The following is a 20,991-nucleotide window of genomic DNA, read 5'->3' as shown; positions in this document are numbered from 1 at the left end:
AAAATGATGTAATTCAAATAGTTTCATTAGCATCATTTATGTGCTACGGTGCAGATACTTTCTCAATTGTGACGCATAGTCTCTATCACTAAACCACGATTTGCTGGCTCATTCTGTTCATATCAATTTAAATTTTAACTCGTTTGAGTAAACTCATCACTCATCAGTGTGTCTTGTCATTCGATGTGTATCTGTTGTTTAATTCGGAGTTTATTTGCTGAAAGAGATGTCTGGTAAGTATTTTACTATAAAATTTGGTTTTGATTAGAATGCGATTAAATACATATATCATTTTGTATAAAATTGGGTGTATTTGACAAATATTTCGTTTGGTAGCTGTGTATTTTGGTGCTTTCATTCAAATCATGTGTTTATCAATCAACTGTTAATTAATGACATTTAACCTTCTACTGCGCATAAGAGATATTGAAATGAAGCGTACATATAATTTAATTTTGAGGCGTAGAAAGCAAAAAAGAGAAAAATCATCTATTCAACCAATTTCGTAGATACTTTTCTAAATTCTTTCAAATATGTTAAAAACTGGTGGAACAGGTACAAAACCTAATTTGTTATTTCATGTAGAATGATTGTGAAGCGAAAAGTACGTCGTAACTTTCATGAGTTTTTGAAAACAAGATAATAAATAAATCAGAGTGTTGGTGAGATGATGTACCGCATTTGCCTTTTTTGTTTTGAGTTTTCTAAATCGGTTATTGTTTCATCATTTGTAGATAATCAAACAAGAGTGATTGTTGGTACAGCAGTGGCTGTAGGCACTTTAACGGTAGCTGGTTTAGCTTACTTGTACAACTCAAAAAAAGCTGAAGAATCAATTCCAACCAAGTAAGAATTGATTTTTGATATGCTGTTCTATTAAATAGCCACAATAATTTTATTATCGAAATTTTAGATGGAAGAAAGTCGGTAAAATTATTGATTTAAATTGTTTCCCCGTAAAATCATGTGCGCCAATCAAATGTGATTCGTTCGATTGTCATTTGCTTGGGATCGAATACGAAAGTCTATTCGATCGCTGTTTCGTTATTTCACAAGGGAAAAAGCAAACTACCGCCCGAGCATACCCGAAGATGGTCTTGATTCAGCCAACAGTTGTTGACAATGAACTCCACCTGTCTGCGCCCGACATGCCAGACTTTGTGTTGAACTTGGATGAGCTTCGTACTGGGTCGATTAATGGCAAAGTTGAGTGCTGGTATTCAAAAGTAAAAGGCATAGATGCCGGAGATGACATAGCAAATTGGTTGTCTGAATTTATCGTTGGTAAGCCCGGTAAATTGCGATTGCTTTACTATCCGTATGCATACCCGACGAAAGGTGTTTCAAAGAACGATCGAGAATGGAAGGCATATCGAGGCGACGACGCTGGAACCTATCATGATAAAACCAGTTATATGTTGATCAATCAAGCGTCGATTGATGAATTAAATGCACATCTCGATCATGTTGTTAAGCCACTGCAATTCCGACCAAATTTAGTTATCAAAGGACCTGGCGCCTACGATGAAGACAACTGGAAGTGGATTAAAGTTGGCGAAAGTGTGGTTTATCGTGTGTTGAAACCATGCACAAGGTGAACTTTTTCAAGAAATGTAGTAACAATGCAATTCGAAGAACAATTCATATTTTTAATGCTGATCTACTTTCTTACATTCAACGTTGATTGAAAACTATGCGCTACATATTAACAATACATATTAAATATTGCGTACTTCATTTGTATCGATAACAAACATTTGATGTCCACTACCAACAAATACATAAAAAAAGACTGAAAACGTACACATTAAACTTATATACCCAGCGTTGAACACGCGAAAGTAACTCAACTACAAAATTTTAGCTTCGATTATTTTTAGAAAATCTAATCAATGTCGAAATCTTTTTTCATCAATCTTTTAGGTGTATCTTTACCAACATTAACCCAGAGACAGGAGTGCGACATCCGAAACGTGAACCACTCGAAACGTTGGTTAAAAATCGCAGTATAATACCAAATCAAACACCAGTTATGGGAACACAAATAGGTACTATACATTTACCGCAAACACCTATTTTCTTAAAAAAAATTCATAACCACAATATTTTTGTATCAATTAGGCATTCGTGTCACCGGCAGAATTTCAGTTGGCGACGATGTTTATATCAATGACGAGAGCGAAGCATGAAATATATTTTCTAGAATTTTAATTTAGGAAAGAAATTTATTTGAAGTGATCAATAAACCAATTTTTGCATTATTTGCAATTAACAAAAGAATAAGAAGACCATTGAAGTTTTTTTTTATTTTCAAAATGAATTTATTTAATGAAATGATTTTTAGTTACAAAAATTAGTCTTCGTCGTTATAAATTTACATTCAATGGACGGCTTTGTAAAACTTCAAATGAATGCGAATTGTTAATTCAGTTGTCGAAGCACATGACATAAACTGACATCAATGAAGTGATGATCATGAGAATAACAATAAGTGAACAACCATAAATGTTACAGAATCCGGCGCCACATGACTGAAGACATGAAAAGCAACTTCCTGAATTCACATCACCTATGTCCGACTGCCAATTTGCAGCATACGATCCAGCTCCGACACCACCACTTCTAAATCCCACTATTTTCAGCAGTATGATGGCCACAATAAGAATAAGCAAAGCACATCCAAACATCATTGCAATTGATTTCGTAATGTCGCCAACTGAATCAATGTATGGTGTCATTTTACTTGCATCGCACCTATTCCAAATATCTGTACCGTTGCTGTACACTGTTTCCATGGTGTCCATTGCGTCCGACGAATAATTTTTCAAGTTGTCAATTGCTTCCGAAGTGTAATTTGGCAGATTTTTCACGGCCACCGAAGTATAATTTTCTATATTGTCAACTGAATTGGATGCGAAATCTTTTACTTTATCCAAAAAATTAGACATTTTTTTATATCTTGGAAATTTTTCAACAATAAATCAATAAAATTTAATGTGTAAAGTGAAAATTTTCTGCACGTTAGATATATTTATGGTATTTTTTCAGGTTATTTTATCCCAAAAGAACTGAGCAAACGTCTGAACAGCTAGAATATTGACTGTTGAGTGGTGAAAGCTGAATAATGCTGCACATTATGCTTGACACATGCACCATCGACTACTTTTGCGTGAATATGCGTGACATACTAAATGCGTGACATACTAAATGCGTGACTTTATGTTATTCCTTTTCATCACAAATGAATTCCATATTCAGTACTTAAGTAGACTTGTCACAAAATGCGTTTTAGAAAAACGAAGAAAACGATAAAAAAATTAATATTTCCATGCAGAATATTTATGCAGTGTAAATATTGTGATTGCAATGCCAAATACATTAAGTTGTGATACGTACCATATGATGATCCGATTAGCACCGTTAGTTTGTCCATAAAATAAAATATCAATGTTATTGTAATTCAAAAATAGTATTAATTTTTATTATAATTAAACCTCTTTCTTATAAACATATGTGTTTTTTTCATTACCATCAACATTTTCCCGATCTATAGTATAAATCGTTCAAATTCGACTATATTTGCGTTCGAATGTTCAGATCTGATCAAAAGATAACACAAATTCGAATCTATCAGCCGATTTACATCACAATTTTGAGTTTCACAAAGTCTATTGGAGATAATTAATTACTTTTCCCTTCCAAATGAACAAAATAAATTTGCCAGTTTCAGCACATCGTTCCGCTACGATAATCTAAAATCTCTTGCCACATTTTCTCTCATTTTTTTTTTTTTTTGAATAACATAATACAAAACTTAATTACAACTGGTTTGCAGTAAATATATAGAAAACAAACAGAAAAAAAAAAACAAAATCTTTGAAAAATATTTAGGAAAATGGTTGTAACTATGCAGAATAGGTCAAGCTGCTGAATTGCAGCGATTATTCTGATTTGCATTCATCGCACTTTGATTTCTGTTTTGCGTATCGTCTGCCAAATATCATTTTCATTTTTTGTGTATACATTCTTGCCATAATAAGCCGCCGCACGACATGCTCACAATTACGTATATGATGAATAGAACTACAGCGCCAATGATAACATACATTTTAATATTGTTCCAAAACATGGCTCGCGCGAGATTTCGAGATGTTTTTCGAAATGAAACTGATGTATCACGTAAATTCTCCGTTTTATTGACCAGCAACTCCAAACGTTCGCCACGTGCCGTCACATTTTCTAGCAATGGAAGAAAAAAATGAAATACTTGATACTATGAACTTGTGACAAAAACATGCAACATGATATATTGTGCGATCATATCACCGTAATTTACCTATATTTTTTACCATAATATCCTTAAGTTCGTCTATTTGACCATGTACTCGAGAGATGGCATCAAATTCATTCGATTCACTATAGTGTTTCATTTCGTAGGCGAGAATTGGTGAAAATTCCGTATTCATGGCATATGAAATAGCCGTAGCCGCTTGTAGACCATATTGCATCAGGAATCGTCTTTTGATTTCGTTGAGAAACATGAATGCCCGGGCTCTTTCGAATTCATCGTCTGTGATGCACATGTATATGATTCGATCTTCGTTTATAAAATGAATCAAATAATTTCCGTGTGCATAGGTTAATTTGTGATTGTGTGTGGGTATATTCTTGATTATTTGTTCGGTGACTTCGGCGAAGTTACCAACACATTCTGCATTTTTTGCCAACACAGTCGAACCACGCGATATTACACTATATAAAATCGGCATTTTGATGTTACAATCGGTTTTCTACACGGAGCAATGAAGCACTGGAAGTGAAATAAAATAAATAAATTACAAAAAAATTGAGAAATAATTTTACTATTGTAGAACAAATGAATTGCACGTTATATGTAAAAATAAAGTCTGTTTTTGAAGCGCAAAAACAACAGCCAAACTGAAATCCGATATTTTGTGGTGTGAAATAGCGATAAAGAATAATTATATGGAAACTATTCATGTATTGTGAGTTTATAGATAACAATAATACAATGAGACCGCACAATACATTAAAGTACCCAGTTGAAATGTGAGTCATACGACTTAATTGCTAGAATGAGCATAAAGTACATTTACTTACAAAAACAACAACATAAAATCAACTTAAATTATAATATTTGAATTTTATGCATACCTTTTTATCTCTTTTGAAAGCTGAATGCTTAGATCCAAAACTTCATCAATAAAATAATGAATTCTTCAGAATATTTAACGCCTGTCACTGTAATTTGAGCCCGCAGCGCATTTGCCAATTGAAGTGAATATTTGTGTAGTACTATACAATGATTTGTTGGTATTACGTGCAATCTGTCATACAACGCACTTTCTTTACAATATTCACAATATATTCTTATTACTTAGATAGCACCATATTTTGACTGTCGCATATACATTCCTTTGTTATTATGTTGTTGTACACTTATAGCTTCAATATATGGTTTTGTTTGAATTTTCTCGATTGATTGGCTAGTTTTTGTTTTCAATTTACATAGAATATAAAACAACAGCAGTTAAATGAATCGTATTGACTCAATTCTTTGTAATGCTCAATTTTATCACTTGTTTACTTTTTTCCAGTGCGGAATTTTTGCTTATAATTTCATTGTTTTTCTTGAATGATTGCTCGCACGTCACATCGCATTGAAAAATAACCAAATTCAACCATTGAACTGAAATTACGACAACACCGAAGATTGAATTTAGTGATTTAAAGTATACCAAATGGTATTGTTTAAACGATTTTATCAAGAATCGTTAAAATTTTTAATTAAAAATTATTTCGTTATATAATTTCTGTACATTTTAAATAAATTTCACATTTTTTTTCCAATATTTTGTCGATATTTGATTAAAAAGCATTAATTTCGCCGCATTATTTCACTATTAGATGGCGTTCAACGATCAATTAACAGGCGAAGTAGTGAATACAAAGAATTATCACGGTTTCGGCTATTTCACAACAATTTTGACAGATTGTGCCAACTATCACTAGTCTCTTTTATTCATGTGGCACACACGACGAATTGAATTGGCTAAATAAAGAAAATTTGTGAAATTCATTCGAAATCGTCGGATAATTTCAATTCAATCGTTCGTTTTTTATTCATAAAATTTCATCGCTTACGCTGTATAGATTTAGTATAAGATAGTGAATTTAGTTTAAGCAGCAAAATATAAAAAATGGTTTTAGCTGATTTGGGTCGCAAAATTACGAATGCTTTGCATTCACTTGGCAGAGCAACTGTTATTAACGAAGATGTAAGTTGGTGTTTATGTAAACAAAATTCGATTGTATTTTTGTTAAATAAATACCATGTGCGAAAAGAAATACATACATTTTTTAACGGAGAACATTTATTTTTAGGTGCTGAATTCAATGCTGAAAGAAATCTGCGCTGCATTGCTTGAAGCAGATGTAAATATTCGATTGGTGAAACAATTGCGTGAAAATGTGAAATCGGTCATTGATTTTGAAGATATGGCTGGCGGTTTGAACAAACGGCGTATGATTCAATCGGCTGTTTTCAAAGAACTGGTGAAACTTGTCGATCCAGGCGTTAAACCGTATCAACCAGTTAAAGGAAGACCAAATATCATCATGTTTGTCGGATTGCAGGTAAATTCATGGCAATGGCTATATCAAGACGAGTAGATTTCACCAGAAAATAAGTGTGCGTTAATGCACAACCAATACATGACTTGCACATTTATTCGGTCCTTGGAAATGAAGACACTCGTTCAACATAGCAAACGTAGATTGCTATGTTTGTGATAGTTTTTCTGACAAATGCTTCGAGTAAAATGGCGGGGCTTCAAACGCAGTAGTCCGCTATTTCTAAGGATTTCACTTATTTTTCGGTGAAACCGATCAGCAATTCGCGATTGAAAAAGTATACAGTTGAAAATCTTAATAATTAAATCAACATATTTTTTCTCAATTCCAGGGTTCGGGTAAAACGACGACTTGTACAAAACTGGCGTATCACTATCAAAAGAAGAATTGGAAATCGTGTTTGGTGTGCGCTGATACATTCCGTGCCGGTGCCTACGATCAAATCAAACAGAATGCAACGAAGGCAAGAATACCGTTTTATGGTAGCTACACAGAAGTCGATCCCGTTATCATTGCCCAGGATGGTGTTGATATGTTCAAAAAAGAAGGTTTCGAAATGATTATTGTGGATACAAGCGGTCGTCACAAGCAAGAAGAATCATTGTTCGAAGAAATGTTGGCCGTTGCAACTGCCGTTCAGCCAGATAACATCATTTTCGTCATGGACGCCACAATCGGTCAGGCTTGTGAAATTCAAGCACGTGCATTCAAAGAGAAAGTTGACATCGGTTCCGTTATTATCACAAAATTAGACGGTCATGCCAAGGGTGGTGGTGCACTTTCAGCGTAAGTTTGTTGTAAAATGTGTAGTAGTGGGCCTTGGAAATAATAAACTGTTATGCTTCTGATAGTTTCTCTGGTAACCGCTATATAGTAAATGGTGGCGCTGTTGCTTGTTATTTCTAAGGATTACGAAATAGAAACGTTTTTCCAATTTTATTCAAACAAAAAACTGCAATTAATTTTGTAAATTTTTTTCTTTTTCAGTGTGGCAGCCACAAAAAGTCCAATCATTTTCATTGGAACCGGTGAGCATATTGATGATTTAGAACCATTCAAAACGAAACCGTTCATCAGTAAATTGCTTGGCATGGGTGACATTGAAGGACTTATCGATAAAGTCAATGAATTAAAATTGGATGACAACGAAGAATTACTCGAAAAAATCAAACACGGTCAATTCACAATTCGCGATATGTACGAACAATTTCAAAATATTATGAAAATGGGTCCATTTTCACAAATCATGGGAATGATACCTGGATTTTCACAAGATTTCATGACAAAAGGTGGCGAAAAAGAATCAATGGCTCGCATTAAACGTTTGATGACGATGATGGATAGTATGTCAGATGGTGAATTGGACAATCGTGATGGTGCAAAATTATTTAGTAAAACGCCGAGTCGTGGGGCGCGTGTTGCTCAAGGATCTGGTGTAACTGAGGCCGAAGTAAAAGAATTGATTTCACAGTACACAAAATTTGCAGCTGTTGTTAAGAAAATGGGTGGCATCAAGGGATTATTCAAAGGTGGCGATATGTCAAAGAACGTGAATCCAGCGCAAATGGCAAAATTGAACCAACAAATGGCCAAAATGATCGATCCGAGAATGTTACAACAAATGGGCGGCATGAATGGTTTGAATTCAATGTTGAGACAATTGCAACAAGGAGCTGCTGGAGCGGCTGGTGGTTTGGACAGTTTGATGGGTGGATTAGGATTGGGCGGTGGCAGACATTAGTTTAAACAATATCCATGTTTTATTTTCTATTTTTTTCCGTTTACGTTTAAATAACAATAAAAAAAACATAAAGTATTCGAATAAAAAATTAATGCATAGTCTATTCTTCTTGTTCACTTTGTGATATAACATAGTTTGATGTCTTGAAAATGGCTTGAAATTACTGCTTGAGCATCTCAAGCGCCTTTGAATGAATTTTTTCTAGCGAAGAACATTGATGGCGCGTAATAAGAAATTCTCGAGACACTGGATCCATTTGCCGCGAGCTATTGTTCATCACTTCAATTATGTTTAATTCGGATGCGCCCGCCAGAAAAAAACTCATCGACAAACTTTTTCGACATTGTACGTACGACCGTCAATGTGATGAAGACAATTTATTGCAAATTTCAATGGTAATAAGCTTTTTTTTTTGTTCAACATAAGAACACGTTTCGTTTTATCATCACGTTCCCTTTTTTCTCGTCATCATGAATGCTGTTTGTTCTACACATATTTGGATAGAAGCGATTCATTACAGAAAACGTAAAAGAGAAACAGAATACACTTGATGATTTTTTTTCGCAGACCTTCTTAAAATAATTGCGAATCTCCATACAGCGACTTTGTTTATTTGGGAAAGGGTATGTGTATATTTTTCATATGCACAAAGAAGTGTGTGACATTGTTCAGTTGATATTTATGCAACAAGAAAAAATGAACTACTAGGCTAGCAAGATATTCATATAATTTTTGCAATAAAACAATAACAAATCCATGAAACCATTTTTTTATTATAAATTATTTTTCATGACGTTTTTATCAACCACTTGAAAGCATACTTGATTTGATGAGTAGGTAGGCGAAGAAATGCTATGACGATGTTTGTGAAGAAGCCATAGCATGGTAAATGAATGGAATGACATGGGATAACATCCATCTATTTGCCATTTGATTCAGTTGCATTAATTGAATAACCAGATGTACTGTCAGAGAGAAAGAGAGTCTAAATGTCGGGAGACAACTCGCATCATCGTACATTAAATCACTTTCAAACAGAGTCTTTCAAACTGCTCATAGCCATTCAGCGATATGGTTTATGTTGTATCTCCCAATGGTTCAGTCGTAGCATAGTGCGCGATAAATACAAGCATATTCATTGCCCAACGTAAGTAATGTCTGATCGCACGGACTTGCGTATATTTTCCCGTTATCATTCGGGGTATTCTCTATTGTGATTGCGGGTGTGTATGCGTTCATAGCGTTGAGACTCCCAAGAGTTTTTGTGCGGGTGTATGTATGCTCTGCGTATGTATATGTATTGTGCATAACCGTAAAAATGCAACACATATACCACACAACGTCGACAGTAATACAATACATCGACACATTGTTCGTATAAATATATCGTTCGTATCCATCCTGAACGAAAGAGAGAGCGTAAAAATTCAGAGTAAAATATGGCATCATCGTTGTTTGTGTAGCGGCAACTGAATTCAGAACCATTTATTCAGACGAAAAGTGTGGTCGTGCGATAAAGGATCAGCAAGAGAAGAAGAGAAAAAGACGACGTTGAAGTGAACGGAACACCTTGATTACGGACAACGACATCAAACGATTCATTTTTCCGGGTTGTCGTGCGATTTTCGAACTTAGGAAGCAATTTTCTGCAAGTGCATAAACAATAAAAAAAAGAACTCACAGTGCTTGATTTGATGCTTTGTTTTAATTGAGTTGTGTGTGGGCGTGTGTTTACGTTTTCTGTTAACCACAACTATATAGTCAAATGAATAGTTGTGCCTGCAGGAACTGTTGATTAAGCTCATATATATATTTTTCCTTCTTCGTTTAAAGTACAAAACTTTTTCAAACCCTCAAGGGTATTTATAGTTGCATTTCGATCGTGATGCCTGTTTTTCACAAATCATTGTTACAAAAAAAGTTGATGAAAGAACTATTTAGCTATTGAATTTGCATGGTCATTTGCCATTGAAGCTGTGAACAAAAAAATATCCGGCGACATAGTGGTGGAAAAAAGTTCTGCACAGCAGCAAGAAAAAAAAAGTAAACCAGATACGATTTTTTAGCTTTGAAATGTACTTAAATTGAACAAAGTGAATATCGATCGATGAAAGTTTAATTGCGACAACCGATAATTCACGCGGATAAATCATTGAGTGTCATCAAGTGATTTGGATACTGATAAAATTTAAGATAAGAGGTTCTCATTGAAATTCATTAAGATTGATTGAAATGATTTGAAAATATATGAGAATCACGTTGATTTGATTACCGTATATCTCATTGCCTGGATCATGATGATGACGATGACTATGAGTGCACATGACCGAGTTCTATCTACGCTAATCGGCTGAAATGTGTTTGCATTAACGATTTAGGCAACTAAAATGATTAACATTGCTGCTTGTACTCGGTCAATCATTTCATTCAATGCGGCTCGCAAATAAAGTTCACAGACAAATGCAAAAAAAAATCGTACGAAACAAGTCAAAAACAATTGATACAAATGATTTTGCTCTCTAGCATATGTGTGATTTTTTTTTAAAAGTTCTGATCAATGTTAAGTGAGCAAACACAGATGATTGAGAGGAAGAGAAAAAGTCAATCCACACACATACACATACACAAATATACACTCGTTAAAACGCGTTCACGGTTTTAAAATGCGACCAATATTAATAATGATAACAACAACAGCGACAACATATAAACGGCTTTTGTATACTAAAACTTATTTCTAAGTGAATGGTTTTGAGTGCGCTTCAATGCGATGGTGCGATGGCCACTGATTAACCGTAATCAGCAAATTGTGAAAAATTAGGGGAAATAATACATAGTTGAACTAACTTCCGTCGGTTGTGAAGCGGAATAAAAAAAAAATTATAACGAATTAGCATTACGATAGAATTGGAAAAAGTTATTGAACAGCGACAGTGCCATTCAATCTATAGATTGTGATTCGGTCCAGTTGGACAAAATCAGTTGCTTTGCTACCATAGTCCAGGCACCGTGTCTGAACATGAAACGATAAAACCCAAAATAATCAAGTTCATAAATTTGTATCCACATAAAATTTTAATCGTAGTGTACCACATGAATTCGAATCACGATAAAATGCTGTTCACGCAACAGCCGACAAACAATAATAATACATTTTCAATGTGATTTAGTAAAGAAATTGTGATTTAAATAAACATTTTCTTAGCATTTGTATTGCCGTCCGCCTTTTCTCTTTCCCCCTTTCTCTGTCGCGTTATAAGTGTGTTTAAACTCGTGCCATCAAAACACTCACACCAAACCATCGCATTCGATCTAAATGGGATTCGAAAATCGATAAATTCATCGAAAGTACTTTCGAACCGAGAAGAGTGAGCAAGTGAGTGAGAAGTGAGCTTTGGAGTTCGAAAACCAAGTGTCCCTTTTGTGAATCGGTCAAATAAAAAATTAATCGAGCGAAACGGCAAGCGGTTAAGTTAGTGCGTGTATGTGTGCATGTGTGCGTGAGAGTTTCATATTCAAAATAAAATTTATAGAAATCGTGTTTGCAAGAGTTTCTATTTGTGTGCTTCGCCTAATTTAAAACATGGATAGTTCACCAGATTTATCGTTGAAGCTGCGTCGAGGTTCAAATGATTCACGAGATTCATACTATATGGATTTCGCACAGGGGATCGATTCAGATATTGAAGAAGTCGCAACAGTTACTGCCGCACCTGGAAATGTGGAAATTACAAGTGATTCAAGCGATTCACAAGCACTTGTCGTGCTACCGGTGCCGGCAACAGATCTTAGCGAGAGTGTTAATAAAATCGAACTGGAGTCAGTTGATGAACCCCTGCCACCGGCACCACCAACACCTCCACCTGAATTAGAATCAATACCATCATCAATGATGTCAAGTATTCCCACAAGCATTTTACCTCCAACAAATTTAACCAATTTAACGGACACAAGTACGACTGATGAAGAGGACATTTCGCAAATAACACCATTGCCAATGCCCATTTTACCATCGCTCAAAACTGATACACTACAAATGCTGCCAACCAAAATACCATTGGTCGATGACGATGAAGGGTAAAAAAATACATTCTTATTCATGAACTAATTGAATTGCAAATATGATCGCACCTCACAACGTACAATAAATGTCGTAACACAAATCAACACATGCACACGGAGCAAGGGACATTTTCATTTTCTTCATATTACACTCAAGTTGCATTTACTATTATAGCTTCTGCCAGCTACCTCTGTTGCTATTGCTGGTTTTTTTAACCCAAAGAACAGGTTATATTTACGATGCATTGTCAAATAAAAAACTATACAAGTAAACACAATATGTTTGAATGAAAAATCAAGCAATGAAAGTGTGATATTTATTCAGTGACGTAAAAAACCATTTTATTCAATGTTTACAAGGGTTACTGCTCTGCCATTTCTACACTCTGTAAATTGAATGCCAGCTCATTGAAGCAATGCACAAAAGTAAAACCCTACTAACGTTAATGGCTTTTCTCAAGAAGTCTCTGATTCGAAGTGAACGCTGTTTTGTGTTGATTTTCTCTTTTTCATTCCTTGTTTGTTGTTGACGTTTAATTTCCCGGAGTCAGTATGGAATTATGGCCATTTGAAATGGTCCAAAAAATGATAAAGATCTCGATTCCCTTTTGTTCATAGTAAAATTTATGCTCTAATTATCGTTTAGGCAGTGCACAGTCGTATTAAAAACAATAAAAAAAACCCAGAGAGAATAGTAAAAGTCGAAAACCACCCTACCGAGTACAAACAACTTGAATAATTCAGGAACATTTCTTGAAAATACCATAATTTCTCGCAAAAGTGTGTTGAGAGTAAGAGTTTGAGCGAAAGATGTATGTGTAACAAGTAGCAAAAACGGCGCCGAAGAATTTTCTCATTTCAAATTGCGATATATATATATATATTTCATCAGCTCACCCCAAAAATTGCAAATTGCTTGAATTGTTCGATGTGATGTGGTTGAATATGTTTGCGTATGAAAAGCAATGTGAAAACACAAAAGTAAAAAAAAAAGAATGAACAAAAAGAAATCAGCTTTTTGTAAGGATTTTCTCACTTCGGTATCGAATCAAAAATCCACTAGGCGAACTCTATTTAAATTGCTGTGGAAAAAAAATACCAAAACGACACATAAGACTATAACGTAAAAACTGGAGACGGTATGCGAAGCATTATACACACATGTTGTCAATGCGAGTTTCGTCCCCACACCAAAACAAGTTTCACTTCTGAATGCAAAAGAAAAACTTCTCTCACTCTCTCCAATTCCAGCGATTGGCCAAAGGGGGAGAGAATGAATAACATCTAACAAACAAAAAGACATGCGAGAAAAATTCCTTTCATTGGTTATAAATGGAAAACGCAATAAAAAAAAGAAAAATTATACGGCGCAATATGTAGGTCGATAACCTCCTTGTTTCTTTTCTTTTGTTTGATACTGCACAAACAGACAGCAGAAATAGTGAATGATGAAATATTGCGTGCACTTTTGTCAAACAATCGTTCGCCACTTCGAAATGCGAACAACCATAATACACCACTATGTGCCAATACAATAATAATGCGGCACAAAATATGTATACACGTATCCATAAGCTTGTAAATTCTCTTTGAGTTATTGTAATATTTATTTGCCGAATGCATTCACATAGTCTTCATGTTTGCCGATTTGAATGCCAATCGACGGAAGCAATTTTAACAAAATGTCAAATGTTCGTAATATGTGTTATGGTCTTTGTTCAGGGTAATATCAGTCAGAAATATACAAGTGACTCAATATATACCACACTAGATACCACATATACAATTATATGGATTGGAATAACACCGTGCATGCAAAACAAAGGGACTGTATGATTTTTCATTTATATTGTTCGCATTGTCACCATGACAAATGCGAATGGATATTTAATCGGGTTAGATTATTGGTTCACTCTGCAATTTATATATATATGCGATTCCTTCCACGCCATGCAACAGCGGAAAGCCTAGCAAGCACACACACATAACTGATTGCATGATTTTGCGGCGAAATATGAAATGGAAGGGAAAAAAATGCCGAATTGTCTTATAATATGTGTGTATGGATTAGTTTTGTTTGGTTTCAAACGCATAAAACACTGATTCCCATTTCCTTTTTCAGTGCACAAAGTTTCCTTTGTGTTTGCACGACTCCTCTGACGATATTCGAGAAGACTTAAATGCCATTTTTGTTCTAATGCGCTTTGTGATTTATTGCCATAAGATTTACTAAAGAAGCTCGTCTTTGTCGCGGCAAGAAGAACATTGGCATTTTTATAAATGTTCATACTTTAATTTAAAAGAAAAACAAATGATTGTATGAATGAATAAATTCGCCTGAAAAAAAAAAGATTATTCTAAGTGCGTTGCACGTAGGTCAAGTCATAAAAAACTCAAATCAAACAGGAAACACCAATCAACATCAATGTTTAATTTGCAATGAATAAAAATAAACTATGCCAACCATCACGTTTACATCGTAAACATTTCGCATAGTATGCGGAGCCAAAAATAGTTTCAGCTTGTGATGGATACAAGAGAAAGCGAAAAAGAAAGAAAAAAACGGCGCCGATTTGTCTTTTTCGATCAAAAAGTTTCGTCTGCGCTCTATCTATTTGATGAAGAGATGCCTCAAGCAAATCCCTTTCAAAACCATAAATCATTGCGAAATATCACCGAAATTACAACGCAATTGCATGTGTGTGTGCTAAAACAAATAGATGTCTTGAGCAAATATCTCGCTCTGATTACTCAATCAAATCAACAATCTATTCTAGTGAAATTGCACTCAAACAAAAGACATCGCACATCTATCTATATATCGTGGAATGTAAAGGAAATTTGAAACAGAGCTAGTTACTAAAATGATTTAACACCACGAACACAATAAGATATTGTTGAAGCTAACAACAATTGATCCACTTTAAAAGCTTTTCATACACATCAATGAATTTGTGCTTGTTGTATCAGTTAACAACTCAATCGAACAACACAAAAGCCAAATACAACAAGTGCAAATGTCTGTTCATTCATTTCAATTGGATCAGTCACACCGAATCGGCCAAATCTTATTCGCACATCACAGTCTGTCTCTCGTCGTTCGTTTAATGCTTCTCATGCGAGAACGTTTTTCCATTCTGCGATTTAATATCATTGAAAAGGCAATGACAGACGGAACGTCGCGAGATAAAACCATCGAAAACGAAAGTGCTACTCGCACTTTAAATAAAAAGTAAAACACAATTTTTTTTTGTTTTGGTTTTTCTTTCTTCACTAAAGTGTGTGTTTTCAATCGATTTTCCGTATTCCATTTGATTTTTCAATGCAATTTATTTACATCGGGATATTTATCTTGGTATTTTCAGTGCTTTAATGGAAATTCAACCGCCACCAATAAAAATGCCATCATCACCAACTCTATCAACTACAGCGGTCGTTTCACCTGAAACAATGTCGTCGCATCATTCGTCGCCAGCAAAAACATCGCGAATTTGCTATCAACCGCCACCACATCACCTGCAACATCAAGTGATTGACGAGACAATTGGCTCAAAAATTCCATTATCAATTTCAACTCATCATCAATTGGCTGCGATTGGTACACCCGTCGATCACCCACACTCTTCAATCAGCGGCATTTCTGGAATGCACAGCGATGTAAATGAAAAATCTAAATGCTTTATTCTCTTTTTTTCCTCTAAAAATGTCTTTTTTCATTGTACTTTCGAATTTGAATGGTGGTATACAGTATGGTTTGGATCGTCAGCAAGTGTGTCAAAGTTCAGTAACAACACAAACATCACCGACAGCTGCTCATCATTTGGCATTGTTATATCATTCATCGCATCACCACCATCATCATCATTCGGTGCATCCTCAATTGCCTGCTAGTATACGTCGACCATCATCGCGTTTGCCACCTGCGGTCTATACACGGCCACCAGAAATTAAAGCGTTAGTTTGTTCAAATTATGCTTTATTGCTTTTTTATTGCAATCAAATTGTGTGCATATTTCATTCAATTACAACACATTATCTCTCTTTCTCGCCTCACCATTCAGATATCAAATGTTTGCAACGACACTGTCAGCTCTTTACGGGAAGTTAATCGTTGTCATGGGCATCGCATTTCCAATGGCCGAAGTCATTTCCAGTTATATTCCACCATCATTTTATGAGGTATTCAATGAATTTATTTCGCCAAAAAAATGCGAAAGTTTCGTTTTAATGGTCTTTTGACTTTCTTTGATTTTCAGGGCTTCTACTTGTATTTATACGTAGGCAGTATGTTATTTTTATTTTTTATGTATGCAACAATCATTTGGGGACGACCAAAATCTATTAAAGTAAAAAGTATGAACACCATTTTTACTTGAATTTTTGAACAGTGTTATTGATTTTATTTTAATTTTGTATTTTAGGAGAAGAAAAACGTGACTCAGAAAGTGTTTCGAGCGAATTGCACAGTTCAGATGAATCAGATACTGAAAGTGGATCATCCCATAACCATAGAAAAGCAAAACGAAATGTCATTCTTTCGCCCAGACGACCATCTGTGCTAGCCGGAATTGGTCGCCACCACTATGGTAGCTTCTATTTACGAATGGGAGCAGTTGGTTAGTCAATGTTTTTATTTAACAATGCAATTTCATAAAGCAGTGCGATTAATATCAATTTTCATTGTTTTTTTGACAGCGTTTGGCATTGGCAGCATGATCTATTCGGGCTTGGAGTTTGGCCAATATTTTGAACTTGAACGTAACACCAAATGTCATAATTTTTTGCTTGCATTGACACCAGCAACACGAATGGCATTCATTTTTATTCAAATGTATTTCATTTTCTTAAACAACGAGGTATTTTATACAATTTGTTTATGAATTTGAAGAAATAAAAAATGCTTGCTGAATGAAATTTTTTCAATTTCAGCAAATGAAAGTTTATCGACATAAAATTATTGCGCGATTCGGTTTGATGCACATGATTGGCACCAATTTATCCGTTTGGCTTAGCGTTTTAATTCAAGAAACCAAACATGAAATCCTTACCTTCTACGATCCCGAAAATCGAACATTACGTATATCACATCGAATAGGTACTTGCATTATCAATTTAAGTCTCCTCTTGATTTTTCTTGTTCTCATTCTATATGTCATTTCAATTTTTTCAGGCAATAAATTAGGTCTACATTTGGGACATCAATTAGGCCATTCAATTAACGATCATTCACTGCACGATATGACAACAGCTCATCTTCGTATACCACGCGGTTTGAAGGGGCCGCATCACATTTTCGAATGTCGAAGAACAAATATTATTGGAACATTGGTTCAAGATGCTTCTCCGTACGTTTTGAGCGTCCATTATCTTGACAACAAGATCTAATTCGATATATATTCATTTCATTAGGTTTCTTTTCCCGTGCACAATCGAATATTCATTGATTTGTGCAGCCATTTTGTATGTAATGTGGCGCGGAATATGTCGACCACAGCCCGAGCCAGATGTTCGAGTTACCGAAGGTCTTTCGCCATGTAAACGCTCACCACATCATTATTCAGTCGATTGTGCTCGTGCACACAAGGGCTTATTCATTGGCATTTTGATTCTAGTTTTGACGATCATTTCTTTGATTCTTTTCTTTGTTTTAATTTCGCGACCTGAATTCGTTCAAGTTGCGGTGACTGAAGTTACCATTTGTGAATTAACACTCTATGGAACGGCAACATTGGCAACGTTAATTGGCATGTTTCAAATAAGGCATTTGCAATACGATTCATTGAGACACTTTACATTGGATGACATTCTCTTAGTTGGAGGTAAATTGAGAAAAATTTCAAAAGACTTCATTTTTCCGTTTAAACATGTTTGATAATAATTTGCATGGTTTTTGCGAATTCACAGGACAAACGGGCTTATTCTTATACAGCATGTAAGTTCAAACACACAAATTACTAAAACAAAAATTGCAATAAAAAAACTAATTCCTAATCCGTTTGATTCGATTAGATTTTCAGTGATTGGTGGTCATTTTACGATGCGAAAAGAAAATACAATTCTCGTACTTATCACGTCGCTTGCATCAATTGTTCAAACGGCTTGTCAAACGATGTTCATTTTGGATGCAAGTCGACGAAATGCCGCAACCGCCGAACATATGCGCAAGAAGCCTGGTCGTGAGATCGTGACATTTTTACTCGTGGCAAACTTAGCGATGTGGGCGATCAGTACATTGGAAAAATCTCGTGCAGAAAGCCACCCGATACAATTGAATTTCTATGGTCTATGGGCTTGGACGATAATCACTCATGTACGTTTTAAATTTGAGCGTTTAGTATTTTGGCAAAAACAGTTAATTTTTTCTATTCATTTCACTAGGTTTCGATGCCGTTGGCCATATTCTATCGATTCCATTCGACAGTTTGCTTATGTGAAATCTGGAAGCGTGCATATAAAATGAAGCCAACTTATATGTGAGTAAAGACGGCACATTGTTACGTTGTGTATAATGCAGGCACGACAACAACCACAACGAAAACGACAAGAAATTGAAATCATCACCGTTAACGAACGAAATCGATAAATTTTCAATGATTTAGCGCGATTCGATTTTTTATTCATGTTTAAATTGTTGCCAAATTTCATTTTTTTCTTTTTTCATTTTAACATATTTTATGTGGTTGAGTTATTGCAAATTACTGTTAAGTGTTGAAGAGTCTCCATGCTAATTTGCTTTCATTCTTTCGTCGAATGGCATTGATTTTTAAGCTGTTTTAAGAATGATAAAGGAATTAAAATTACGCATAAAATATTTATATAAATGTAGTAAGCTAATACTCAGATATCAAAGTGATTTCTTTTCTCCGAAACCAATATCAAATCCTGTTTACATCCATGTATACCGTGTCATTTCACTCATCAATCACTTATATATTCATCGACATTTTTATTAAAACCATATATTGCTCAATAATAACGGATCAAGAACATGAACTCTTGGGAACAAACAAAAAACCACAAATCTCAACTTATATATTTATGAAATATATGTATCGGAATGTAGGCCAGTTAGGATTTACAAACTTTTGGCACATAAACCACCGATATTACACAATAACTCATTAGAGGCCAATAAAAAAGAAGACTTGACATTATAAAATACAATCATTTAAAGTTTAGAAGCAAAACAAATACAAAATTATGAACCATAAGATGCTTTTTTATAATTGGACATATTACCATTTTTTTTATCAAGCCAAATTTTTAATTGATTGGAAAACGTCGCTGAAAACAGTGAAGAAAAAGTAAAGAATTAATTCGGATCAATGTATCGTGGTCAAGGCGGTCCACAAATAGTGGTCAAGCCGCAATACATTTTGTCAGACTTGAGACTTATATTTTGAGTCTTTTAACGATTGAATTGATATGTCATTTAAAACATTTTTATGTATTTTTCATTGTATAAATATTTAATTGAAATAAACTAAAAACACGAACACATTTCATTAGTTTTATTTGGTAACATTGGCGGATGGAAAAAAGGATGACACTCGATAAAAAGTGAAGTTATTGCTGAACAAAATGTGTTTTTTATCAAGATCAGAAGAAGACATGCTGATTTCACCATTTACAAAGAAATATTGTATTTCGCCAAAGAATAGCTATTAAAAGCATGTATGATGTCAATATTTATTCAGGTTTACAGGTTACTTCAAAATTGAAAGGATTTCATTAAAATTATGTTTACGAAAAATGACACAAATTGCTTTTTTATTAATTATATTAATAACTATAATTACAATTTCTGTATGGTATCCATGCGCATATTGGTTTTCAGTTGAACTTCAAATTAATGGACATATATCAGCATAATAGCAATCATCAACAATGTAAGGTTACTACAGTATCCGTTATTACAATAAAATTCCATTAAGCGTATTCTCTGTTCCGTTCATACATATCTGTTGCTTTGCTAAAGTTACCGACAATACTGCAAAATGAGCGCACACAACCGCAGCGACCAAACATAACTATAGTAGCGATTTTGAAATTCAATACGACAAGTGTAATATGTATACTTTATCATCAGTGTTTTGCTAAAAAAACAAGTCGCATAATAGTAATACCTCATAAATAATCCCTCGGAAACATAAAACAAACACCGTCGTATTGCGACTGTACAGAATGGTGTGGAAGAGTGAAGTTTGCGTGAGTGACGACTATCAGACGGTGATTCAATTAGCATTGATCGATTTTAAATTCCATGACGTAGGGAAACCACTGGGGTCGACTGTTACTAATCCAATATGCCAGACACAAATGTACTGTAACATAGTGGCAGTTTATGCTGTTAAAAAAGGGGTTGAAAAAGGATTTTCCATGTGATGCAACCATGCGTAAATCCAAATCTGTATTATTTTCAACCAATTTTTTTTTTTTGTAAAAAAAGCAATGCTATAAATATTGACCAAAAATTGAGCAGATATATGAAGCACTAAATTTGATATGAACCGTATTCAAAACATTCAAGGTAA

General features: G+C 34.6%; 4 protein-coding genes across 5 annotated transcripts; 3 read left to right on the top strand and 1 right to left on the bottom strand.

Moving 5' to 3' along the window:
• The first annotated feature begins 117 nt into the window (after window positions 1-117).
• LOC116340817 (mitochondrial amidoxime-reducing component 1) lies at window positions 118-2,286 on the top strand. The gene is made up of 5 exons (XM_031767510.1): window positions 118-233; window positions 735-846; window positions 914-1,594; window positions 1,924-2,048; window positions 2,122-2,286. The coding sequence occupies exons 1-5, from the start codon at window positions 227-229 to the stop codon at window positions 2,187-2,189; spliced, it is 993 nt and encodes a 330-aa protein (XP_031623370.1). The 5' UTR covers window positions 118-226; the 3' UTR covers window positions 2,190-2,286.
• A 1,164-nt stretch (window positions 2,287-3,450) lies between these two features.
• Window positions 3,451-5,676, bottom strand: LOC116340475 (vesicle-associated membrane protein 7). Its single transcript, XM_031766989.1, has 3 exons — window positions 5,176-5,676; window positions 4,337-4,810; window positions 3,451-4,239 (listed from the first exon to the last, which is right to left on the bottom strand). Exons 2-3 carry the CDS (start codon window positions 4,767-4,769, stop codon window positions 4,007-4,009), a joined length of 666 nt encoding a protein of 221 aa, XP_031622849.1. The 5' UTR covers window positions 4,770-4,810; window positions 5,176-5,676; the 3' UTR covers window positions 3,451-4,006.
• Window positions 5,677-6,027: 351 nt separating this feature from the next.
• LOC116340474 (signal recognition particle 54 kDa protein) lies at window positions 6,028-8,487 on the top strand. The gene is made up of 4 exons (XM_031766988.1): window positions 6,028-6,299; window positions 6,406-6,657; window positions 6,986-7,440; window positions 7,642-8,487. The coding sequence occupies exons 1-4, from the start codon at window positions 6,222-6,224 to the stop codon at window positions 8,393-8,395; spliced, it is 1,539 nt and encodes a 512-aa protein (XP_031622848.1). The 5' UTR covers window positions 6,028-6,221; the 3' UTR covers window positions 8,396-8,487.
• A 1,336-nt stretch (window positions 8,488-9,823) lies between these two features.
• On the top strand, window positions 9,824-19,957 carry LOC116340473 (proton channel OtopLc). Of its 2 annotated transcripts, none has more exons than XM_031766986.1 (13): window positions 9,824-12,472; window positions 15,823-16,114; window positions 16,206-16,411; window positions 16,519-16,636; window positions 16,714-16,810; window positions 16,879-17,073; window positions 17,153-17,313; window positions 17,387-17,552; window positions 17,628-17,802; window positions 17,867-18,276; window positions 18,362-18,389; window positions 18,467-18,767; window positions 18,836-19,957. In XM_031766986.1, the coding sequence occupies exons 1-13, from the start codon at window positions 11,979-11,981 to the stop codon at window positions 18,932-18,934; spliced, it is 2,742 nt and encodes a 913-aa protein (XP_031622846.1). In that variant the 5' UTR covers window positions 9,824-11,978; the 3' UTR covers window positions 18,935-19,957. The 2 variants fall into 2 exon arrangements, with proteins under 2 accessions (XP_031622846.1, XP_031622847.1); XM_031766987.1 differs by lacking the exon at window positions 9,824-12,472 and adding an exon at window positions 15,202-15,689.
• The last annotated feature ends 1,034 nt before the right edge of the window (window positions 19,958-20,991 follow it).

This window comes from Contarinia nasturtii, unplaced genomic scaffold (genome assembly GCF_009176525.2).
Source record: "Contarinia nasturtii isolate CC-2019 unplaced genomic scaffold, AAFC_CNas_1.1 Cnas_scaffold_695, whole genome shotgun sequence".
Classification (NCBI taxonomy): Eukaryota; Metazoa; Arthropoda; class Insecta; order Diptera; family Cecidomyiidae; genus Contarinia; species Contarinia nasturtii.
Note: the sequence above shows the minus strand (reverse complement) of the source record. Positions and strands in the feature narration are given on the sequence as shown.